General features: G+C 35.7%; 1 protein-coding gene across 3 annotated transcripts in view; it reads left to right on the plus strand.

Annotated features, from left to right (window-relative positions):
* The window catches only part of MTFR1 (mitochondrial fission regulator 1), a 98,388-nt gene that overhangs the window by 4,413 nt on the left and 66,897 nt on the right, over nucleotides 1-27,078 (plus strand). For 2 of the 3 annotated variants that reach the window (XM_037803611.1, XM_037803610.1), the window contains exons 2-3: nucleotides 14,918-15,061; nucleotides 25,750-25,848. In XM_037803611.1, coding sequence (XP_037659539.1) covers nucleotides 14,996-15,061; nucleotides 25,750-25,848 — 165 coding nt within the window. In that variant the 5' untranslated portion in view covers nucleotides 14,918-14,995. Of the gene's footprint in view, nucleotides 1-11,715; nucleotides 11,809-14,917; nucleotides 15,062-25,749; nucleotides 25,849-27,078 lie in introns of those variants that run through there. The other variant, XM_037803612.1, reaches the window with a different exon arrangement.

Below are 27,078 nucleotides of genomic sequence, written 5' to 3' on the forward strand. Positions count from 1 at the left end.
CTCTTGGCCAAGCTGCCAGCTTTACTTTCAGGCACCCCTACTTGCTTCCTCTGCTGTCCTGACTACCTGGAAACCAATCTTGAAGCTGTGGGACTGCAGAAGGAAAAAAAAAGGAAGAAAAACAACTTAACACCTTAACTATACTATATACCAAGCTTGCCCCCGCTCACCTGCTCCTCTCTCCCTCTCACCCCTGCTACCCAGTCACCAGAGAGGCCCTAAATCAGTAGTTCTGTATCTCTCTCTTCTCTCTTAGTCATTACAGACTCCATCCGGGTGGCCTATTTACCACAAAGGAAAACTTTCAGAACCAAGTGTTCCTAATCACAATCTCACTAAATCCCTCATCCACCTGGGTGGAATCAGATCATCCTAATTGCAACTTAAGTAAATCTCTCACCATCCCTCTCACCATCAACCCCCTTAACTGTCTTTCAGTGTTCTTCTCCAAGTCACTCCCAGCTCTTAAAATTTGACTGTCCTTTGTTTCCATGGAGTTGAGTTCTTCCCTTCCACTGTAGCAGCCCCTGAATATAATCATCCTTCTCTGTTTCACATTGTCCAGTGGCAGTTTTTCTTTGACATTAGTTGGCAACTTTTTTCATTCAGTACTTTATTATGAAAATCTTTTTTATGTATAAGTCTGACTTTTTTGTTTCAGTGGCCATGCAGAATGGGTGTACCAATTTTACTTTATTTTGCTATTGAAGAACATTTCGATTGTCTCTAGATTTTCTCTTTTGTAAATAATGCTTCAGTAAATTCCCCTTTCCAGGCCTTTTTTAAATCATTTTTTTAATTGTAGAATATAACATATATACATGAAAGTGTAACTTTCCAAGTGCAATTTAACAAGTAGTTAACAAATTTCAAAGAATATTATAGGTTACAATTCCAGAGTTTTAGTTATCTCCTTATAAATTATATACAAAAAGGTAACATCTTTCAAAGTATGATTTAACAAGTAGATATATAGGAAATTTCCAAAGTTATTATGAGTTATAGTACCATAGTTTGTTATTTTCTTATTGTGAAATATATATACGAAAAGGTATAGCTTTCAAATTACAATTTAACAAGTAGCTATAGAACAAATTTCAAAGGATGCCATGCCTTTTCCAGGCTTTTAAAAACTAAACATCTTCATTTATTACAATGGTATAATTTGCCGAGTTGTACCAGCATGGCAGTTTTTATACTATAATGAGCAGAGAATAGCAGTTATTATAGAACTTATCAAAATCACTTTTATAGTGTTGGGTCCAGGCGCATCTCCAGGAGTCATTTCCCGCTTTGCCAGGGGATTCATACCCCTGGGAGTCACGTCCCACGTGTGTGGAGGTGGGTGGGGGGTAATGAGTTCACCTGCTGTGTGGGCTTCGAGAGAGGGGGCCCACATTTGGGCAACAAAGAGGCTCTTTGGGGGAGGGGGGGACAGACACAGTCCTAGGCACAATTAGAAGTGGGCTTAGCTTCTCCCTTGCAGCAGCTAGCCTCAGGGGAAGTCCCCCAGGTCAAGGGCTAGACCCACTAAATTGGCAGTCCTCAATGTTTGCTAGAAAATCAACAATAGCCCAGGTGGGGAAGTCCAACACTTCTGCATTTCTCCCCAGCAAATACACATTTTCTTTGCCCATATCACTCTGGGATATGTCAGAATTTCACCCTAACCTATACAGACTCACCAAATCCCACTTCCCATCCACTGCTCCCTGCACCTATGGTGTTCAAGCAAACTGATCATACAAGTTAAATTACCTAGTATGCTACAGAAAATATAGATCCTGCACCAGATAAACATCTCCTCCCTTGGTCTCGCACGTAAGCTGTAGTTTTAAAATCCAGTCAGTATCGTCCTTTACCCTTAGGCCTGATTTGCCTTAGTCCTAAGCAGATCCTCTTCGTTCGTATCTCTAATTAAAGTCTGAATTCTTTTTCAGCTCTTTCAACAGTTGCTGTATGGGGTAATACTGACATTCATACCTGCCAAGTTCTAGCTCCGAGTCTCATGTGTCACACAGTACGCAAAGTTCCAGAGACTACCCAGGTTATGCCAGGAGCTCAGCATCTCAGGATTTACAGATAACCATTACAACTCAGGAATAGATGTGACTGCTGTTAAGAGCTTATAATCTAGAGACCATTACAATAAGCATTCCCCTGATAAGCTGTACTCTAAAATTCAGTTCTCAGAGTTTATACATTATAGTTAGTCCATATTAGCAAAGCATTATAATGTTTGTCCTCTTGTTTCTGGCATGCTTTACTCAAAATGCTGTACTCAAGATCCATTCACCTAGATGCGTCTCTCATAGCTTCATTTCTTCTTGTAGCCGCTCCGTTCTCTGTTGTATGCATACACTACAGTTCACCATTCTGTTCTTCAGTCAGTGTACTGTTAGGCCACCTCTGTCTATTGCAGATAACAAATACTGCTGCCATATATACTGGTGCATAAATGTCCATTCATGTCCCTGCATGCTGAGGTTGCAGGACCTTGAAACCCCCACACACCTAGCTTCTTGTGGGACCACCTTACTGTTCTCCAGATAGGCTACACCATTCTACTTCCCCACCAACAGTGAATACATACATCTCTCCAAGTTATCTCCAGCACTTGTGTCCCTCTGTTTATTTTTTTCCCCTGCAGTTTTATAGGGATATATTCAAATACCATACAGTCATCCACAGTGTACAATCAGTTGTTCACAATACCATCATATAGTTGTGCATTCATCACCACAGTCAATTTCTAAACATTTTCATTACTCCGAAAAAACATAAAAATAAGAATAAAAATAAAAGTAAAAAAGAACACCCAAAACATTCCATCCCCCATCCCACCCTATTTTTCATTTAATTTTTGTCCCCATTTTTCTACTCATCTGTCCATACACTGCATAAAGGGAGTGTGAGCCACGAAGTTTTCACAATCACAGTCACATCGTGTAAGCTACAAAGTTATACAATCATCTTCAAGAATCAAGGCTATTGGGTTGCAGTCTAACAGTTTCAGTTCCTTCTAGCTGTTCCAATACACTAAAAACTAAAAAGGGATATCTATATAGGAAAAGGCATTTTTTACACCAAAAAGGTAAGAAGGACATATTCTTAAAATAAAGGACAGTAACTTAAAATTGAATACTTTAAAAAAAAATTTTTTTTGTGTTTATTTATTTTATTTTTTTGTTTACTTCATGGTCCTTATTTTTCTTTTGCATCTTGTTTGGCACCAGAATGTTGACTGTCATTTGGGAGGTACTGATACACAGTTTATCTAATTTCTCACTATCTTTTGATCAGGTAACCTTATTCTAGGAATTTAGCCAACCAAATAACTAAGAACCTTCTATTGATCTACTTAAGACCTTCCCCCCATTATAACATGGGTCATATACCTCTCGCATATTATAAAGATATTTAAATGGCCACTGGCTGGAATAGTTCCCAGAGACCTAAAAGTAAGCCCCACCGTACTATTGTAGCTTTTTAAATTTTTTTGGCATTTTAAAGTTAATAACAGCTTTGTCATTATTGCTTGCAGGGTTATTGTGAAGACGGTTTAGTACTAATAACTTTCTATGATCGTAAATTTCTTCAAAAGGGATATTGCATTAATTGGAGGTAGTATGAGTTTATATAATATTTGGTGTGACTGCTACAAACTTTAATTGGTCTAACTATATACTTATATATTTTCACAGTGTGGGTTAAAAAGAAAATATGTCTTCAAAGTTTCTCATTTGCTCTTGGTTTTCTCTTCTGCCCTGTCAACTAACTTCCCTACAGAAAGAGATCTGTTATTTCTAATAGTCTATACTATAATATATGCCTATACTATCTTCATAAAATTTCCAGGAGTTAAATTATACATTTATTCATATGGAACCTGGAAGGCAAAATAAGCCTGATTCTTAGCCATCTCTTTTAAATCTTTTTAATTTTGAAATATAACATAGTATAACACAGAAAAATGCATTAATGTAAATAACACAGAAAAATGCACAAATGTAAATGTATAGCTCAATATGTTGTCACAAAGTAAACGTCCATGTCATGACCAATGAGGTTAAGAAATAGAAGGTGGTCTGTACTCCAGAAGACCCCTTTTTGCCCCCTTCCAATTATTACCTACTCCTACCACCTAATGGTAACCACCATTGTAACTTCTTAGGCTGTAGCTTTGTTTTGCCTTTTATGATTTTCTTAATGCCTGTAGGATCTGTAGCAGTGTCCTTTTTTTTTTTTTTTTTTTTTTAAATCCTGACATTGGTATTCTGTGCCTTATCCTTCCTTTTGCTAAGACTCAGTAGAGGTCTCTCCATTTTATTAGTCTTTTCAAAGAACCAACTCTTGATCTGGTTATATTTCTCTGCTTTGATGGTTCTCTGATGTTTTCAAGTAGATGGTTTCTAAATTTTGTCCAGCTAGTTTACTTGTCCTCAGTGAGAGGAGAGTTTGTTTGAAATTACCTAGATCAGCTGTAGTAGAAGCAAAATCCCTATTAGATATATCCTTACATTCAAGATAGTTTGGATGAGTCATTGGCTTAGAACTTAGGCTCCTTTGATTTAATATTCAAGTATAATTGAACAGCTTCCAAATCCACACGTTTTGTTAAGTTCTGGGATCACTTTAATGAATAAGGTGCAGTTCTCCTTTAAGATGATTGAAGTCCAGTGGAGGAGGTAAGCAGTTTAGGTATATTGTTTAAATATGTTTTTAGGAGAACACATACAGGAGGGCCCTGATCCTGGTTGATCCAGAAAGACTTCTTCAGGGAGGTGCTAACTTAAGCAGAAACAAAGGATTAGTAGGAGCTATCATGGTATAGGTGTACGGAAAGGAAATAGAAATCTAGATAGAAGAAAAGCTCAGAAGTGAAGAGAGCATGTTGAATTTCTGGAATTACTCTGTGTGACCTGGATTGAAGGGTAAAGTGTGAGTGATGCAGAGAGTAGGCTAGACCAGAGGCCAGATCATAAAGACCATACTGTGCTGAAATTGGGGTAACTAAGGCAAAGAGGAACCATTGAAGTATAGTGATCAGATTTGAGCTTTCATTTGGAGTGTAAATTTTCAATAAAAATTTCTTGATATATCATTTTGGCTTTGGTAATGAGAATGGATTGCAAAGGGAGGAACAAAATTAGGGGCAAATAGCCTAGTTAATAGATTTTACATAGACTAATTAATAGATTTTACTTGGAATAGCAATAAATGATGGAGATAGAGTCTGATATATTTAGGAAGAAAACTAGAACTTGATTTTAGAAAATGAAAGAGAGGGAATAAGTGATAATATGGGTGCCAATTTTTGAGGAAGAAAACATGAGCAACAGATTTGGGAAGAAGTTAAGAGGAGTTCATTTTTATATTCCTTTAGTTTAATGCAGATGAGGAGAAGCCAAGAGATGGCAAGAGATTGAAGTTAACAGGAGAGAAGAGAGAGAATTAATTAATGCAGAGCAGCTTATAAGGGGACCTGTGAACTGAATACAGGTGAGGAGGTAAGCCTTAACTCAAAGAGGGGACAGGAGAGAGCAGGAGAAAGAATAGGTACAGAAGCAGATAGGTAAATGTATGGCATTTGGAGTCGTAGGAAGTTGAGGGATTTCTAATCTGATGACTTCTGTTATTTGAAGTAGTATGCTTGATCATATGCTGAGAAAGGTAGAGGAGTGGGGTAGGTTTGAGTAGCATGGAGAAAGTTTGAAATAGCTGCTTGAGAGAACAGAAGAGTGGGAAGACTAGGAAAAGGAGAGATTTTGCTGATTGCGAGGCAGCAATGAGGGCCCAGTTGAGATTGGAGATGATAGCATTTGTAGCGATATGAAAATGAAAACGTTTAGTAATTTTTTTACAACCTAATTGTTGGAAATGCAGGTTACTGGAGTCATCAAGTTCTGGCTTGAAAATAGAACAAAGGAGTTGAAAGTACTGGCAAAACAGTGGTCATGTGATTTTTTTTTTCCTTTTTTTTTAAATCACTTCATCAAATAAAAAAAAACATTTGCAAACAAAGCAAAGCAATGGGAAAAACAAATATCCTGAAATAAACTTCATTCCTTCCAATATTTCCTTTATTTTTTTAAAATTAATTTTTATTAGAGAAGTTATAGGTTTAACAGAAAGATCATGCAGAAAATAGAGTTCCCATATGCTATTAACTAGAGACTATAATTTGCATAAGGAGTCACTGTGTTGTATAGTCCTATGTTTTTTTTTTAAAAATATTTTTATTCTAGCAATATATGTACCACTTAAAATTTCCCTTTTAACCACATTCAGATATGTAATTCAGTATTGTGTTACCATCACCACTATAGATTATCAAAACTTTTCCATCACCTCAAATAAAAACTGCACCAACTAAGAATTAAGTCCCTGTTCCCCACCCCCAACCCCAGCCCCAGGTAACCTGTATTCTAGTTTCTGGCTGTGAAGTAGGTTCAAGTGATTTTAGGCTGGATGGGGGAGAAAACAGTGAAGGTAAGAAGAGATTAATTAAATAGACAAAAATTAGAGGAGACAATAGACTTAAGATCTCAATGTGGTACAATAATACATCATAGGAGTATCTGAGTGAAAGTTAGGTATTTGTTTCTTTTTACATCTAGATTTTGTTGTGAAATGAGAAGTAAAACATGCTTCATAGCATTGGCTAAACAGTACAAACTATGTAAGGAAAATGTTTACCTCTACCCGCTCTGACTAGTTTTTTTTTTTTTTTTTCCCATGCATGTCTTTGTTTTATTACTCACCTAACCATACATTGGATAAAGGAGGTGTCAGTCACAAGGTTTTTACAATCACATGGTCATAAGATAAAAGCTATGTCGTTACACAGTCATTATCAAAGATCAGGGCTACTGGGTTACAGTTCAACAATTTCAGGTATTTCCTTCTGGCTATTCTAATACACTAGAAACTAAAAAGAAATATCTATATAATGATTCAGTCGTCATAATCATTTGTTAATTCTAACTTTGTTATAATTTGTCCCTCTCATTTGATCATTCTCTCAATCTTCAGGTATATCTGGGCAATGATCATTCTTCATGCTGAAAAAGGGTGTGGATATTGTGAGATAATGAAACTGGTTGATGTTCCTGGAGACACTGGTACCTCTGTGTTTCAGGGCTTATCTGGCCTAGGAGCTATCAGGAAGCTTTAAGTTTCTGAAAAAATAAATTTAATAAGTAGAACTTTACTACAGAGTCTTAGATAGTCTGACCAGTTTTACCAGTTTGATGTTTAACTTTCTACTTATAAAAAAGTTAAGGATTTTTGTTTTATAAAAATGAAATCGTACTTTACATATTACTCTTACTATATCATGTACATGCCTTTAAGAGTCACAGACTGTAGCTCACTTTTTTAAATGGAATTTTACTGAGATATATTCACATACCATATAAGCCATCCAAAGTATACCATCAGTGGCTCACAGTCATCACCACAGTCAATTTTAGAAAATTTCCATTACCCCAAAAATAAGATAAAATAAAAATATAAAAGAAAACCCAAAGTATCCCATACCCATTATTCCCCACCCTTTTGTTGATCCCTAGTATTGATGTGGTACATTTGTTACTGCTGATGAGGTAATACTAAGATATTATTGTTTATTATAGACCATAGCTTGCAATAGATACATATTCTCCCAAATACTGCTCCCACCCCCCAATACCCCTGTTATTAATTCTTTGTAATAGTGTCGTACATTTGTTCTGGTTCATAAGAGAACTTTTTTATATCTGTTCTACTAATTACAGTCATCATCCACCACAAGATTCACTGTGTTACACATTTCCATGTTTTTGCCTCTGTCTTTCCTTCTGGTGACATACATGACTCTAAATTACCCCCTTCAAGTACATTCATTCACAATTAGGCACTATTAATTATGCTCACAGTAATGTGCTACCATCACCTCTATCAGTTTCTAAATGTTTTACGTTCAACGTAGTTTAACTTCTGCACATATTAAGCAACTACTTCCCATTCTCCAGCTTTATTATATTCCCTGATAACCTATATTCTAGATTTTATGTCTATGAGTTTATTATATAGTTCATATTAGTGAGATCATAAAATATTTGTCCTTTTGTGTCTGTCTGACTTCACGCAACATAATGTCCTCAAGGTTCATTATGTTCATACATGTTGTTGTTTGCTGCAGAAATTCATTCCTTCTTATTGCTGAATAATATTCCACTGTATGTATATACCACATTCTGTTTATCCATTCATCTGTTAATGGATACTTGATTGTTTCCCTCTTTTGGCAATTATGAGTAATGCTGCTATGAACATCGGTGTGCAAGTGTCTGTCTGTGTCCCTGCTTTCAGATTTTCTGGGTATTTACCAAGTAGTGGAATTGCCAGATCATAAAACAGTTCTTTTTTTTTTTTTAATTCATTTTTATTGAGATATATTCACATACCATGCAGTCATACAAAGCATACATTTAGTTGTTCACAGTACCATTATATAATTGTACGTTCATCGCCAAAATTAATTTTTGAACGTTTTCATTACCACACACAAAAATAGTAAGAATAAAAATTAAAGCAAAAAAGAACAATTAAAGTAAAAAAGAAACTGGGTGCCCTTCTTTTTTTTTTGGCCCCCATTTTTCTACTCATTCATCCATACACTGGACAAAGAGGAGTGTGGTCCATATGGCTTTCCCAGTCACATTGTCACCCCTCATAAGCTACATTTTTATACAATCGTCTTCAAGATTCATGGGTTCTGGGTTGTAGTTTGATAGTTTCAGGTATTCACTGCTAGCCATTCCAATTCATTAGAACCTAAAAAGGGTTGTCTATATTGTGCGTAAGAGTGCCCACCAGAGTGGCCTCTCGGCTCCTTTTGGAATCTCTCTGCCACTGTAGCTTATTTCATTTCCTTTCACATCCCCTTTTTGGTCAAGAAGATGTTCTCCATCCCACAATGCCAGTTCTAGATTCCTCCCCAGAAGTGATATTCCATGTTTCCAGGGAGAGTCACTCCCCTGGATGTCAGATCCCATGTAGGGGGGAGGGCAGTAATTTCACCTGCCAAGTTGGCTTAGCTAGAGAGAGAGGGCCATATCTGAGCAACAAACATAAGGCAATTCTATACTTAGCTATTTGAGGAACCGCTCTCTTTCCTACCAGCAGTGAATAAGTGTTCCTATTTCTCCACATCCTGTCCATTAGCGGCCATTCTAATAAGTGTGAAATGACAGCTCATTGTGGTTTTGATTTGTATTTCCCTAATAGGTAGTGAAGCTGAGCATCTTTTCATGAGCTTTTTATCCATTTGTATTTCCTCTTTGGAAAGAATCTATTCATGTCTTTTCCCCATTTTTTAATTGGTCTGTTCATCTTTTTATTGTTGAGTTGTAGGATTTCTATATATGTTTTGGATATCAAACCCTTATCAGATATGTGGTTTCCAAATATTTTCTCCCACTTAGTCGGCTTCCTTTTCAACCTTCTGAGAAAGTCCTTTGAAGCACAGGAGTATACAGTTTTGAGGCGGTCCAGTTTATCTATTTTTTCTTTCATTGCTTGTGCTTTGGGTATAAGATCTAGGAAACTACCTCCTATCACTAGATCTTGAAGATGTTTCCCTATATTTTCTTCTGGGAGTTTTATGGTACTGGCTTTTATGTTTAGATCATTGATCCATTTTTAATTAATTTGTGTAGAGGGTGTGAGATAGGGGTTCTCCTCTTTCATTCTTTTGGAGATGGATATCCTAACACCATTTATTGAAGAGACTGTTCTGTCCCAGGTGAGTGGTTTTGGGAGCCTTGTCAAAAATCAGTTGGCCATAGATCTGAGGGTCTATTTTGGAACTCTCAGTTCTATTCCTTTGATCAATATGTCTATCTTTATGCCAGTACCATACTGTTTTGATTACTGTAGCTTTATAATATGCTTTAAAGTCTGGAAGTGCTGAGTCCTCCCACTTCATTCTTTTTCAAGATATTTTTGGCTATTCAAGGCCCCTTACCCTTCCAAATAAATTTGATAATTGTCTTTTCCATTTCTGTAAAGTAGGCTGTTGGAATTCTGTTATTGCATTGAATCTTTAGATCAATTTGGGTAGAATTGACATTTTCATGACATTTAGCCTTCCAATCCATGAACACAGGGTGTCTTTCCACTTAATTAGGTCTTCTTTGATTTCTTTTAGCAACGTTATATAGTTGTCTTGCACAGGTCCTTTACATCCTTAGTTAAGTTTATTCCTAGATATTTAATTCCTTTAGTTGCTATTGTAAATGGAATTTTTTTCTTGATTACCAGTGGTAATCAATGGATTTGTGTGTTTTAAAACTTTATTTGAAGTAGAGCTTAGATTCAAAAACAGTACAGAAGTGTACAGGTTAGTAAGTCTTCACAGAGTAAATACATCTGAGTGTCCATTTATGTTGAGAAATAGAATATTGCCAGTACCCCAGAAGTCCCTCTCATGCCTCTTCCCAGTCATTAACTCTGTCTCTAAAGATAAACAACAAAAATCCCTTAATCTGAATAATATAAAACAAAATCACAGAACTGAATTAGCTTATTTTTGGGTTTTGTCTGTTTAAGATTTTTATATAAATGAATTCATATAGTACTCTATTGGATGCATAACCCATGTAGAAGTCACCTAGCACTGGTAGGCTTATATGTTTATTGATTGTCTAGCACTAATGAGGCCAAACTATGGGATTCCATTTCAGGCAGAACTTGGAATGAAAAAAACTCAGCTAAAGTCATAGCTCAGTGATGGGGAATGACTTAAGTGACATCTAAGTGCCCTTAAGTGACATCTATAATGAGGCGTAGAGGGTGGTAAAGAAATACCTCCAAAGGAATTTTTTTCCTTAAAAATTTTTTTATGAAGGTATAATTTACACATAGTAAAAATTCATTCTTTTTGGTTAGCATTTCTCTGATGAACATTGTCATGTGATGCATAACAAGTTAGTTCCATGTTCCAACAACCCTTCCCCTCGCCCCCAGCTACTGGTAACCACAGATCAGTTTTCTGTCCTATTAGTTTTGCCTTTGAAGAAGGGGTTGTTAAAAGAGCGTAGAGAGATAATTGATTGGAAACTATTGATCAAGTGTGGGAGAATAAGCAAGCAGCAATTCTTTGTGAAGGCTGTAGAAGAAGTATTCTAAAGGGAGAGCCCAGTTTCAGTTAAGGAAGGGAGGTGGATCGGGAGAACTCAATAATGAGTGAATATGTTGAAGATAGGGAGTTGGGAGATATTTATCTTCCAACAGGGTCTCAGAGAGCATAGTGTGAGAGTTTGGAGGAGAGGGTAGCAGTAGGCTCACCAATTAACTGTGTGACATCCCTTCTGTGTTTAACAAAGACTTTTCCCCTTCTTGAAATTTTCCTTTTGTGTGTGATAACACCACTCTTTTTTCTGCTACCTCTTTGATCATTCCTTTCTAGTACGTTTTATTCCCTCTGCTGAGGCTTCTATCTGTTGGCTTCTCTTCTTACTCTGTATGAGTTAACTCATTTATTCTTGTTTCATCTCCTCCTCCTAAGCCAACTCCCTTATCTTTATCTCTGACCTAGAACTTACGAGACATCTCTTCTTAGCAAATAAAAATAATTTTAAAAGACTATCCTTTTTTTTTTTTTAAATGAGCAAAAGACTTGAACAGACACTTCACGGAAGAAGATATCCAAATGCCCCAAAAACATAAGAACCTACTAGAATTGCTAAAATTATAAAGACTGACAATATCAAGTGTCGGCACCGGGATGTGGAGCAACTGGAGCTCATTATTTGCTTCTTGGTGTGTAACTGATACAACAACTTTGGGAAAGATTTAGGCAGTTTCTGTTAAAGCTGAATATCCATCCGTCCGTCCATCCTATAACCTAGCAGTTTATTCCTTTGTACATGGGTGCTTACATCTACCAAAGGATGTATAAGAATTAGCACCTTTATTTGTAACAGCTGAAAACTGGAAACAACCCAAATGTTCATGAACACTAAAATGAGTAAATGAATTTTGGTATAGTAATATAATGTAGTACTACACAGCAGTGAAAAAGAACGAACTACTGAGTCATACAGTAATATGAAAGAATCTCACAGATAATGCTGAGTGAAAGAAGTAAGCCAACAGTACATACAGCATACAAAACTAATAAAGGGTTGTAAAAGAATAGTGGTTAGATAGCTGGGGGTAGATATTGACTGGGTAGGGACCCAGGGGAGCCTTTTGGAGTTGAAAATGTTTCTATCTTGATCTGGATGGTGGATACACAGGTGTATACATATATTTTAAAAATTCGTTAAGCTGGATACTTAAAATTTTTAAATTTTTCTATGTGTGAGTTATACCTCAATTAAAAAAAATTATGTTTTCAAACACCATGTAAAATCTTCCTTTCTCCCTGAGTAATTTTGCCTGTTATTTCCAGCTTTGACATTGTTTTTGGCCCCTTGCTCTTTTTATCCCCATTAGCAATCAGAGTAATTATCTGTTCTTATACTAATAATAGATATTAGTAACATTAAAATATATCTCTCTCACCAACGATCTAATCATGGATATTCATGAGAATCAATAAATGCATATTCTTGCCAGTGCCTAGCATTCTACTACATATTTTAACTAGATATACTGCTATCATCTTAGACTCATCAACATTGAAGGGCTCTGCTCAAAACCCTTTAGTCATTTGATTTTTTTCCCCACTCTTCTTTGTTCCTTTGCTAGTCACTTTACCAAGTCTAGTTGATTCTTATTTTTATTGGTATCCTCACTCTACCTCTTATTTTCCATTCCTGCTAATGTCAGCCTACTTTTTTAGTATTTTAATAAAAATGGTTTCTGCATTGTCATTCACTTCTCACAACTACTTTGTGAGGTACTGTTACTATGTGAAGATAATTAACTTGTTCATACTCACCACCTGGTAGGTGGCACAAGGGTACAGACCCGAGCCCAGAGTCTTACCTTATTATTTTATCTCAATAGTTTGAGAATTTAACCATGTTGAAAGCTGGTAAGATTACAAGAAAAAGTCAGAAATAGGAAACACTCAAAATGTCAAGTAGGTTTTCTAAACTATCCCTCCCTTTTTGGGAATAGCATGATGTAAGGTAAAAGCATAAGCTCTCAGGTCAGATATCTTAACTGCCACTTTTTGAATCCTAACTGCCACTTTACAAACTATGTGACCCTTAGTCAAGTAACATTAAGCTTTAGTTTGCTCCTCTACAAATGGGAGATAATTTGGTATCTACCTTCGTAGAGTTGATAATTAAATGAATTGATGAGTATAAAAATTTTCAGCGAAGTGCCTGACATATAGTGAATGCCCAATGAATGTTAGCTCTTGTTATTGCATAGCTTAGTCGTTGAAATTTTTAGTTGGGGGTTTTGTTTGGAACACCAATATATAAAAGAGATAAAAAACATTATTTTATTAGTTTAATTAAATGTCATTCGCTGTTAAAGGCAATCAGGAAAACATGTTAGTAAGTTAGAAGTTTCCAATGTTAAAATTTGGTACAGGGCACATTAAAAAGTCTGTACTATTTTCTGTTAAAGTTTTTCAAAAGATCAAAATAATTTTTAATTTAAACTTGGTGAATTCTGCACACTTTTGAAAACTATCTTACTTATTGAGTCAAATTCTGCTTAGTTTCAAGGTTTGTGTATCTGATCCCTGTTTCTTTTTCCTTTTTTACCCAATATGAACTTTCAGTTCAAATTGTCCTCATTATAAACTCACATCCTATACTCATCCCTTTTGTCATGGCTTTCCCCTGTTGCTGTTCTTTTTTCTTATAATGCTCAGCTCCTCTTTTCCACTCTTCTGCCATAGAGCCCAGCTTTTTTGGGCCATGTTCGTGGCACCTTTACTTTTTTCCCCATTTTCTATAATTGTCCATAAAATCCTCCTCAAATTATGGACCACAAACTCTTTGTTTTTGGTCCAAGATATAAGGTACTTATATCAGAAGGTAAATCAATTATATCACTAAGCACACTATTTTGTTCAGTTTTTTTTGTTTGTTTTTCTTTTTAAAGCAAGACTTCCTTGATGAAGGAAGCAGAACACTGATTTATATTTTAGTGTAGGCTTATCTTGCTGGGGGACCAGCGCTTTCGATAACACTGAAAAAATGTTAACATTTTAATAAAGTTAAATTCAAGTTGATTTAATTAAAAGTTAACATTTTAATTCTATCAGATATACATACACTGATGATTTGGAATGTGGATGTACCAGTGAATTTATGTAAAAGGACTTTTGTCATTATTTTTTACTTTCTAGCATCTGAATTCCTGTTCTGAAATTTTTTCTCTTTCTTGATTTTTGGTGGAAGGGAGGCAGACCCTGCTTGCTACTGTAAGCAGGGTTTTGATTTCCCAGTCTCCTTTTCCACTGGCATGTGTGCTTTACACTGAACCAAGCAGTTGTACCAGTGCCTGCAGCAACTTAAGAGCTAGTGAAACAGAGAAGCAGAAACTTCCTACAGAATAGTGGGCACTGTGTGGACTTTGTCTCCTTAGGGGAGGCACTAGCAGTGCCTTTACAGGACCAGTTCTGCTGCAGTGCTGGACATCTTTCCTGGTATGTAGCCCTGAAGTCCAGTTCTTTGCCACCCTGAAGGTTGTTATCTACCACGTATCTTTTCATAAATTTATTTTCTACTTAAAATAGCCACAGTAGGTTTTTACTGCTTTCAACTAATGGAAAAAAAAATTGTTAAAAACATCTTGTACTATTACAGTTAGTTTGATCAAAGCCGATCTTAAGCAAATTTTGTTTTGAGGAAATTTGCATGCAAAGTTTCAAATGTTTTAGACTTTGTGAGACATGTAAACAGTAAAGATTCTAAATAATAACTATTTCATTCTAATATGCATTTTACATTTTCAGTGTGCTTTTTTGGACCATGTGCTGCTATGTATACCTGAAGTACTTGAAATGTAAATTTGGGGAGATTTTGCCATCTAAATGCTTGACTGGATTAAGCGCCTAATTAGGATGGTTTTTCAGCAAGTTGGAGTAAGCATGCAATCGGTGAGTGCTCAAAATTCATTTTTAAAATCCAGACGTTAAGATATTTTAAGCATTTTTGTGAGGAAATCTATATGAGCAACATTTTAAATTCAATATGTTTATGTACTGTTAATTTACTATTTAAATCATAGCAGATTTTTAGCAAGCATCCTAAGAAAGTAACTTTCTCAGTTATAGTTAAAATTGACTGGTATTCATGTGACATTTAAAGCTATTCATTGAAGAAAAAGCTTAAATGTATAGAAATTAGTGAATAAAATATGTTCAATTAACACTTGACAGAATGGATGTTTTAGAATTATTAATACAGTGTGGTTTATCATCCAATATTGTATTTTATTTTGTCTTTCTTTTTACCCTTTTAGTTACCCTTACTGATAATCTTCAGTTCTACACTCTCCTCTAAGCATCTCTCTCCTGTCTTTTCCTTTCAGTCTTCAAGAATTCCCTTTAGTGTTTCTTTAGGGCAGGTCTCTTGATGAACACTCTCTGTTTTTGTTTATCTGTGAATATTTAAACTTTCCCTTATTTTTGAAGGATAGTTTTTCTGACTAAAGATTTTCTTTCAGTACCTTAAACATATCAAACCACTGCCTTCTTGCCTCCATGCTGCTGAGAAATTGGCACTAAATGCTGTTCCCTTGTGTATGACAAATCACTTTTCTCTTACTGCTTTGAAGATTTCCTCTTTATCTTTGCCATTTGACATTCTGATTAGTATGTGTTTTAGTGTAGGTCTATTAGAATTTATTCTGTTTGGAGTATGTGCTTCTTGAATATATTTATTCTTTCATTAGAGTTGGGAAATTCTCAGTCATTATTTCCTCAAATACTTTTCTCTTCCTCCTTTCCCTTCTTTTCTTCTGGGACATCCATGATGCATATGTTTGTGCACTCCATGTTGTCATTCAAATCCCTGAGACACTGCTCAATTTTTTCTATTCCTTTATCTGTTCTTCTGACTGTATGCTTTTGATTGTCCTGCCTTCTTGTTTACTGATTTTTTCACTGCCTGTTCAAACATGTAGTATGCCTCTCTGTTCCGGTTTGCTAGAGCTGTCATTTCTGCTATTCCTTTGCTCCTCGGTTGTGTTTCAAAATGGCTTTCTCCAAAGTGTCTCTGGGTTTCTCTTAGCATCTCTCTCTCTCAGCTCCTGTGTGTCCTTGCTTGTTCTCCCAGGGCATTTCTCTCTAAGCATCTGGGGGTCCTCTCTTAGCTTCTCTGGGGCAAACTCTGGGCTTCATCTCTTAGCTTAGCATCTCCAAACATCCCTCTTTCCGCATCTCCAAGCATCTCTCAGTGTCAGCAAACCTAATGTCTATTATTTTAAAATAAAAGATGTCATGTCTTCTAAAATATGGCATCAATAGGTATTGAGAAAAAGTTTTTAGTATAATATGTTTATTCAGTGCCAAAGAGGTTAGTTTTGAGCTTGACGTTTTTAAAGTATTTTCTACTTATACATACAGCTTTGTTCAGATCCAGCATAAAGGTGTTAGAGCAATTATGTTGATCACATTTTGTGCAGTGTTTGTTTTTCATTTTCAAATTCAGTGTTTTGGTGTTCTTTGACGTGGAATTAAATTTTGTTTATTAAAGCTATAGGCAGGTTACATAATTTGAATATGGTATACTCTTTAATGCACTACTTTCACTTTTTTGTTTTTGTTTTGTGTCTTTTCACATCTTATTAGGAGAAAGTTAAGCTTTGAATCCCACTTGACTCACCCACCTCAAGTCCTCCAAAGTTACATCGATTTTCTTTAGAAGTAAAAAGCAAAGAACCAAATAAAACTACCATTGCTCCCAGTTGCATAATGTAGAGATTATTAGTTTGAGGATAAACAGTAAGAAAATGGTTTGTACAATTAAATTTTCATCTTTTTCAGCTACACGTTCCTTTGTTCTCTACTTCATTTAGTGCCGCTATACCATATAACCTTTCTTATCTGTTATTTACCATCATTTGGCTACATCGAGTAGATTAGCATGTTGGTACTGATAGCAGATGAGTGTCTTTTTCTTCTTTTCCCAGTAAGAAGGGAAGCTTTTGTTATTTGTGATTTCCCAAAAGGAAAGCTTTGTTATTTATGATTTATTTGTAATTTTAGTAAAAGTATAGTTTAGTGGGTTTAAACTAACCTGGATTTTTTTAAATTCAGTTTTATTGAGATATATTCACATACCATACAGTCATCCACAGTATACAGTTGTTCACAGTACCATCATATAATTGTGCATTCATCATCACAATCAATTTTTGAACATTTTCCTTACCCCCCCAAAAATAGAAATAAGAATAAAAATAAAAGTAACAAGGAACACTCAAAGCATTCCATCCTCCCCATTCCACCCTATTTTTCATTTAGTTTTTTTCCTCATTTTTCTACTTCTCTGGCCATACACTGGATAAAGGGAGTGTGAGCCACAAGATTTTCACAATCACACAGTCATATCATGTAAGCTACATAGTTTTGCAGTTGTCTTCTAGAATCAAGGCTACTGGGTTGCATTTCCACAGTTCCCAGTATTTCCTTCTAGCTATTCCAATACACTAAAAACTAAAAAGGGATATCTATATAGTGCATAAGAATGCTCTCCAGAGTGACCTCTCAACTCCATTTGAGATCTGTCAGCCACTGAAACTTTATTTTGTTTCATTTTGCTTCCCACTTTTGGACAAGATTTTCTCTATCCCATGATGGCAGGTCCCAGCTCATCCCCAGGAGTCATGTCCCACGTTGCCAGGGAGATTTTTACACCCCTGGGAGTCATGTCCCATGTAGGGGAGGAGGGCAGTCAGTTCACCTGCCTCATGGGCTTGGAGAGAGAGGGCCACATCTGAGCAACAAAGATGTTCTCTGAGGGAGACTCTTAGGCACAATTATAAGTAGGCTTAGCTTCTCCTTTGCAGTAACAAGCTTCATAAGGGCAAGCCCCAAGATCTAGGACTTGGCCTCCTAAATTGGTAGTCCTCAATATTGTGAGAATATCAGTAAAAACCCTGGTGGGGAAGTCCAGCATATCCACATTTTCCCCCAGTTTCTCAGGGTGGCCCTGCGAATACATTTTTATTCTCTACCCAAATTACTTTGGGATATATCACTATTTTACACTAACCTGTACAGGCCTACCAGTTCTCACTGCCTATTCAAAGTTCCATACAATTATGCTGTTTGAGTAAACTGACCATACAAGTTTTAGTGTGCTGCAGAAAATATAGATTCTGCAATAAATAAACATCTCTTCCCTTGGTCTCACACAGAAGTTGAAGTTTTAAAACACAGTCAATATTATCCTTTACTCTTTGGCCTGATTTGCCTTAGTCCTAACCAGATCTGCTTCATTCATATCTCTAATTGAAGTCTGAACTCTTTTTCAGCTTTTTTAACAGTTACTATATGAGGTTACACTGACATTCATAGCTGTCGAGCTCTAGCTTTGAGTTTCAGGTGTCAAGCAGATACCCAAAGTTCCAGAGACCGACTACTAACCTGGATTTGAAATTTATCTCTGCCAGTTACTGGCATAGAAGAATGACAGAGTCATTTAATATCTCTGACCTCACTTTCTTCATCTACAAAATAGGGATAAAAAGAACTACTGCAGAGTTAACCTGTGGGTTAGATAGCAGTCTACCTAAAGCACCTCACAAGTGGCCTTTGGGTAGTATAGATATACTCAAAAATGGTTAATTTCCCATGTTTTTTCGTCTCTCTCCTCCATATTCCACTGTAGCCAGGCTAATGTGACTAGTGCTAATGAGACCAAAGTACAAAATTCCAGTTCAGGTAGGAGAGTAAGTTTTGTTTTAAAATCTTAAGACTGTAAAATGGGTGTCTGATCAGATAGTGAACCAGCTAAGACAGCATTAACTTGTTCCCAAGATTAGCATCACAACTCAGGGTCCTTCCTACTGAGAGCAGATGAGCAAGATCTTTTTTTTTTATTTTTTTGAGGTTAGTATATAATCATCAACTTTAATCACTTAGCTGAAAATCTATGCAAAAAGAAATTTGCTTCTAATATAAAGCAATTTGTCCCTTTGGAGTTATTTTCTCTTAGTTTCCAAGATCTTTTAATGTGCTGCTTAAGAGTAAAAAGAAAAAATATGTAGTTTACCAAGATTTATACCTTTGGGCATCTAAAAATAAAATACTTTACTAGCTCCACCTTTCAATTATAAACATTTATTTTCCCACTGGTTTGATATATAAGTGAATTTGATATTGTGTGTGAAACAGTCAAAGGGCAGAAACTACCTCATCCTTTATTTTTTTGCTTAAAACAAAAAAGTTGTAAGTTCTGAGAACAGTTGTTTTGTTTTGTGATAATTAACACCTTGTATTTTACTGTGTATGTCATCACTGCCATAATAATTACCACTGATTGGCTTACTATGCTAATACTTACTATGTCCTATGCTTCTGCATATATGTTCATTAGAACAATCCTGTTTTACTGTTAAGGAACCTGAAGTTCAGAGTGTTTCACTTACTTGACCAGAGTTATGTGACTGTTTAGTGGAACAGCTGTAATTTGAACCCAAGACTGATTCTAATATCCTTCCTCATTATAGCGTACTTCTTATTTTTTTTTTAAGTTTCACTGTTACTTACTGGATGTTGTGAAATTTTAATATGAATTCCCTATTTATTTTGTAAAGATTTTATTTTAGTCAATGCACCTCCCAGGTTGCATGATCTTTTTTTCTGTATGTTTTTTGGTTGTTTTGTTTTTTAAATGCAATTTTATTGATATATTCACACACCATATAATCCATACAGAGTATACAATCAATGGCTCACAGTAGCATCATATAGTTGTACATTCATCACAATTTTAGAACATTTTCATTACTCCAAAAAAAATAATAAAAATAAATAAAAACACCCAAACCTCCTATACCCCTTACCCCCCCCCCCAATTATTTATTCTTTTATTTTTGTCTTTATTTTATTACTCATCTGCCCATACACTGGATCTAGGGAGTGTCAGTCACAAAGTTTTCATAATTACATGGTCACACGATAAAAGCTATACAGTCGTCATCAAGCATCAAGGCTACTGCATTACAGTTCAACAGTTTTAGGTATTTCCTTCTAGCTATTTTAATACACTAGAAATTTAAAGGAGTATCTATATAATACCTAAGAATAACCTCCAGAATGACCTCTTGACTCTACTTGAAATCTCTTAACCACTGAAACTTTGTTTTGTTTTATTTTTTTTTTCCCCCCTTTGGTCAAGAAGTCATGATACCAGGGCCAAGTTCATCCCTGGGAGTCTTGTTCCACATAGCGGGGAGGGTAGTGAGTTAATTTGTAGAGTTGGCTTAGATGTACAGACCACATCTGAGCAACAAAAGAGATTCTTTGGTGGTGACTCTTAGGCATAGTAATAAGTAGGCTTATCTTCACCATTGGAGAGAGAAGTTTCATGAGAGCAAGCCTCTGGATCAAGGGCTTGGCTTATTAAATTGGGAGCCCCTATTGCTTGAAAGAATAGCAGGAATTCCCCAGGTGGAGAAGTTTAATAGTTCCACATTTTTCCTCAGTCCTTCAAGGGGACTTTGCAAATACTTACTTTCTACCCAAAATGTTCTGGGTTGTATTGGGGTATTACGTTAGCCTGTACAGAATAACAAGATCTCATTCCCTTTTCTGTGTTTCGTGTAATTATGTAGTTGAAATAAACTGACCAGACAGGTTAAATTAGATAGTATGCTACAGAAAATATAAATTTTGTACTAAATAAACCTCTCTTCCTTTGGTCTCACACAGAAGTTGGAGTTTTAAAATATAGTCAATACCATCCTTTACCCTATACTCTAATTTACCTTGGTCCTAACCAAGTCTATTTCATTCATATCTCTGTTTGTATTCTGATCTCTTTTTCAGCTTCTTTAACAGTTGCTGTAAGGAGTAATGCTGAGTTTCAGAGCTTTGTTTTAGCATACTTTTCCTACCTTTTATATAATAGAAGGAGAAGAAGATTATTAATATTTATTAAAGACGTTATAAATACCTTAACTCATTTAATGCTTATAGGCTCTTAAAATAGATATTATCCCCATTTTATTGATAAGAAGACAGAAACATGGATCAGTAAGTTGGCCAGCTTTATACAAGTAATAAATGGGGGAGCTTACTTAAAAACCAGATCTATCTGCTACCATGACCTGTATGTTTTCTCTTCACTGCCTTCCATTTTGCCTCAACACTTGTTTGGATTTCAAACCATATATTCACATCTGTCCAAACTTTCTCCTCATCTATTAGTATATATATGTCCCTAAGCAAAAATGTTTTTAAAAGAGAGAAAGAAGAATAGTATGAAGCTACTGTGATTATGGTGAATCTCACTATTTTATGTTGGAAAAAAGTTAATAGAGAATATCTAATTTTATTAGTAACATGTTTCCAGTAATATTTAAGAAATGTACCCTTGTTTTCCTTTTGTGCTGTGGAGAGGGAATGCAAATGTGGCTAGGAGTTAAGGAAGAAGAAAACTGAGAAAAACATTTTCTTTGGTGTGCCGGTTTGAATGTATTGTGTCCCCCAAATGCCATTGTCTTTGTAGTCTTGTGGGACAGACGTTTTGGTGCTGGTTGGATTTGCTTGGACTGTCCCCCACCCAGCTGTGGGTGATGATTCTGATGAGATGTTCCCATGGAGGTGCGGCCCCGCCCATTCAGTGTGGGCCTTGATCAGTGGAGCTATATAAATGAGCTGACTCAAAGAGAGGGAACTGAGTGCAGCTGTGAGTGATGTTTTGCAGAGGTGCAAGCTTGCTAGAGAGGAATGTCCTGGGAGGAAGCCGTTTTGAGGCCAGAGCTTTGGAGCAGACGCCAGCTGCCTTCCTAGCTAGCAGAGGTTTTCCGGACGCCATTGGCCATCCTCCAGTGAAGGTACCCGATTGCTGAGGTGTTACCTTGGATGCTTTGTGGCCTTAAGACTGTAACTATGTAGCGAAATAAACCCCCGTTTTATAAAAGCCTATCCATCTCTGGTGTTTTGCATTCTGCAGCATTAGCAAACTAGGACATTTGGTTAGGGATTTTGAAATTGTTTTAGAATATCATCTCTGCATCCTACCCCTCACCCCCCAAGATAAAAAAACCCACACAACACTTCTTATTTTTCCCTGGCTCCCTTGGAATTACAGATTTATACTTTGTTGGGTTAGACTTGTTGAAAATTTGATTAATGATATGGACTTCTTTCCAGAAAAATGTGATATACACACAAAACTTTGCATGTAATTTCAAGGTTACATGAACCCCAGGATAAGAATCCCTGCATTAATATTACAGGGTTTATCTTGAGGAAAATATATTAACTTAGAATTAAGTTAAAAAAATTTTCCTGCTAAATATTTCCTCTCAAATAACAATGTTGATTAAACCAGTCTAACAAATGAATTACCATATAAAACTTGGGTGCCCTCAGCATGGACAGAAGATGACAGCTTTAGATTCAATCCTCACAGTTCAACATTTCTACAATAGCATTTCACAGTGTTAAAAAGAACAAATTGCTTTCCTGTTGTCATCCACCTTGCTGTCATCACTTTCAAACGCTGTTGCTAAATGTTACAGACTATCATTACTAGACACTGGCATGCACATACCCACACACAGAGATTCATTATGAGATTACTTATAGGCAAAGCAAAGCATGGTTTATCTATTTAATTATTTCTTAATGGAATTGAACTAATTTTTAATGAAATGGAATTGTCTAGTAATGACATTTTTCTCCCTGCCTTCTCTTTTCTACCTGAAAAAAAATATTAATGACAATCTTCAGAAGAAGTCTTCCCATCTCCAAACAAGTATACTGACATGACAGTTCAGCCACAGGCTGGGGGTAGGAGATCCACTTGGGTCAGATGTCCTCCCAGGGCACAGGTGGGGACTCTAAGTACCATCTGTTCATCACTTCTTCACAGCCATTTACAATTTCTCCCCCTCCCAGAGGGCTGAATAGAAAAAAATAAAGTAAGACCTTGTTTTAGAGTTTCTGGAAGTTAGCGTCTCTTCCCCCTCACTCTTTTCTCCCATCCAATAAAAGTTATGGTGGTTCTTCTTTCTAAATATTCTAGTCGTTAGCTTACAAAGAGCCTCTCCATAATTTTTGGTGCTAAGGGCTACACAGTCACAAGCAGCAAAAGAACAACATTTTATCAGTCCTCTCTGTATACTTAAAAAATAATCATATCCAGTTTATTCTTTTACTTCCTTTAACTTGTAGAAGAAGTCTAAATACTCTCCTTATTCCTTAACTGAAACTTTGGCTGTCTTCTTTATAGAAGGCACCTAGTGTTCTTTCCTTTTGATATTAAACAGATAGGAAGATAATAGTTGAAACTTAGCCCTGTGGCATGCATAGTGAGGAAGGCTAAGAGCTGGCAGAAACACTAATGTCTGACCTTGGCAAATCCTTTCTAAATTTTTCTTCGTGAGCTTTTTGTCCTCTTCATCTCCAGGCAAGATCTTTGTTTACTGGAAAGGAGGAAGATTTCGCTTTAGAATATGTAATTGTCACATTGTGATGCACAAAAAAGCATTCCAGTGCTGTGACATCATAGGCAAATTTTGACTTGTGATTAAAATAGAAGAACTCAAGTAGAGAAATGACTGAATGATGTAGTTACTATTGCCCTATGTTGTTTTTAAAAGGTCAAGACCAATTAAAATGTATCAGGTAAAGAGTTTGCTTAAATATCATCTATTTTACAATTGCCCATGTTCTTATTTTTCTTTGGCCTATAATTGTGACTTTGTAAAACTGTGATGCTTCCCATTTTCCTTTAGTCAGATATTTTTCCTTTCCTTAGTTCCCATGTGTTCTTAAGACTATCCATGTGGTAATGCTGTGTGTGATCATTGGTGTGAATGATGTTTTGCTATCCTGAACTCCAGGTAAATTCTTAGCTAAGCTTCAGAATAACGTTTGCCTCTTATGTTCTTTGTATAATATTCATATGTCAATATTAATATCTTCTTGTCTGTCTCCTGACCTGTTTTCTAGTAAACAGATCTGTGCCATCCATTTTATTTATATTTCCAAAGCAAGAGTATAGTTTTTGTTGATAATGCAAGCCAGTGTAGGTAATAGTACTTTTTGGAACTTTCCCACATAAAAGTCAGTGAAAACTTGAATGTGTTGTTAAGAGTTATAATACAAAAAGTAAACCCTAATATAAACTACAGACTATAGTCTATAGTGTAATTATGATAATATTGTTTCAGCAACTGTAACAAAGCTACCACACTAATGCAAAGTGCTAACGGGGGAACTGTGGGTGTGTGTGGGGGTATATGGGTATTCTGTATTTTCTGCGTTATTTTTCTGTAAACCTATAACTTCTCTAATAATAAAAAATTATATAAAAGCTGAGGCAGATGTCAGCATTATATATAACCCCCTGAACCTCACTTTTTGTCATAATGTCATCCCTAAATTGGATTTAATTGCTAAAATCTAAGAGATCAGATTGCTTCGATAGTCATTTTATGAGTTGTGCGTACTTTTAGAATGATCTGAATCTGTAGTTTGAGTCAGTTGTTGGGGGCATCGCTGTTTCCAATGATGTTTATTGTTTGTTTATGTTAGGGTAATTCCATTCTGTAAATTAGAATGGCCATGGAGTGACCTTAAAATGGGGAGCACAGTGTCCATTGTTCAGAATATGTGCCAAGGTGACTGGGTTTAATTTCTCAGTTTTAGCATGTAACTGAATGTTAAAGTTTAATGAATAAATATAATAGTCATGTCATTCTTACTGTTTTCTTTTAAAGTTGCTTTTAGTAGCATACTACCTCTCTACCTCTTCTGTCCAGGCTTTCGAGTGTAGTACTGAAAACAGATGGATAGTTTTTCTCTTTAAGGAGAAAGCATATACTTGAGGAGAAGTTTCAAGGTACAATTTGTGTGATTTGTCATTCTACATGTGTTTTTGGTTTGCTTTTTGCTTTGGGAGTTTGCTTTTTGTTTTTGCTTAAGCATAGCCTAATTCCCATAATATGTGTATTATGATTTGATCTGAGAAACTCTGTTCACTAAGGCCACCATTAGCCCATTTAGTGTCTTGGTGCTAATTAAGAAAAGGTGCCTTTTCTCTGGGGCAAGGCCTTATAAGCAGATGCAGGGCCTAGTGAGCAGTGTGAGACTGGATTTCAGCCCCCAAATCTCCCTTCATCAGGTGCTGTGTGCAGGAAACAACCTACACAGCTGTATGCAGTACCTGCATGGTACAAATTCAGATTCTATGGTTGTGCTGATTTAGATTTGTTTTGAAAAGTCTATTATAGCTAATATACTTGATATATTTATGAAATTCTTAAACCAAAGTATAGCAGGAGAGGTAAAATAGTGTTTCCTTTACAAAATATTGTAAAAACCTAATAAAAATACAGTTTTTACTCCAAATATAGTGTTATTTAAAAATTACTAGTTATTCTGTTTTTCCATATAATGCCTTTTATTAGACTATACTGCATTAATAACAACTAACTATATATATTCTTTAATTTTGAATCGAGAAATGTTGGCTTTTTTCCCATAACATTTAAAGCTTTTCTGATCATGTATTTACATGTCATGCAATTAATTGTCTGATGCTTCGTATTAACAGTTCTAAAGTCTTGTAATTAAACTTTTGTTTTTCCCTACATTCTCAGGTACTTTGGTCTGGGAAGCCATATGGTTCATCTCGAAGTATCGTAAGGAAAATTGGCACTAATTTGTCTCTGATTCAGTGTCCAAGAGTTCAGTTTCAGGTACTATGTTTTATATATTTCCTAATTTGATATTAATATGTGCATTCAAAATATAAATAAGCTAGGTTGTCTTAGAAGTATTTTCTTTATTGTTTTTAAAACATTTTGTCCCAGTTGATGCCACTAATCAGTAAAATAAGAGGATTTAAAACCACAATAAAGTCTCTCTAATTTTAGTTCTTCTTTGAAGTGATTATTCAAGATCTTTAAGACATGTATCCTTAAGAATGCATGTGTGGAGATTTGGAAGCATTTAATAAGCTAGGCAGTTGTTAATTCTCAGGTGACCTTGAATGTTGGCCTTATATTACTTGAGGAGGTTTCAGGTACCGTCTTCCTCATTGGACAGCCACTCTGTTCCCCAAGCTTATCTTTGGATGTCTCGATAGATGTCATATAAGTTGTGTTCTCCATCATTGGTTTAAAGCTCAGCAGAATTGTAGGATCCATTGCCTTGGCAGTAACAGTGTCAGGACAAAGAGGTAATTGTGATACTCTGGATGAGGTGGTAAATTCTGAATTAGGAGCACTATTGAAAGGTCAGGTTTTAGGGTTCTCTTCTAGCACCAAATCAGGAGCAAATCTATTCTTTGTGTGGAGATAAATTGCCATTTTCTTTTATCTGGGCTTTTGTTCATTATTATTATTATTATTATTATTATTATTATTATTATTACAGTGTTAGATATTTATCACATATTTTTCTTATTTTTCAGTAATTCTCTACAACAATAATATAAAACCTTTCAGTTAAATATTTAATAACATCAGATACCTATGTCAGTTTTAAATAATTGGTTAGCATGTAGAGATGTGGAGAAAGTATTTAAATAACTTGTAATTCAGAAGCTCAAAAATGCCCCTGCTTGCTCATTTTGATATTATGTCCCTTCATAAATCCCTTCTCCTGCTTGATAGAAGTAAAACTCTGTTTCTCAGTAAGTGGTAGAAATTAGCATGTGTTCAAGTTGATTAACAAGGTTTTCATTGTTGTATTCTTAAACCTACTTACAAACTGACTAAACCTTTTTGTATCAGTCTAAGAACTGACAGATTGAAACTTTCCAAGAAGAAATTTTTATCAAACTATAGGATTTTTTTCATAACGTTCAGAATTAAGAAATCTATGGTGGTAAGCCTTTCAAGCACAATTTCTGAGAATTTGGTTCATTTATACACAAATAGCTGATTGCTTTATTTGCTGTCTTCCTTCAAGTAACTGTTATGTTA

Source organism: Choloepus didactylus, chromosome 14 (genome assembly GCF_015220235.1).
Source record: "Choloepus didactylus isolate mChoDid1 chromosome 14, mChoDid1.pri, whole genome shotgun sequence".
In the NCBI taxonomy this organism is placed as follows: Eukaryota; Metazoa; Chordata; class Mammalia; order Pilosa; family Megalonychidae; genus Choloepus; species Choloepus didactylus.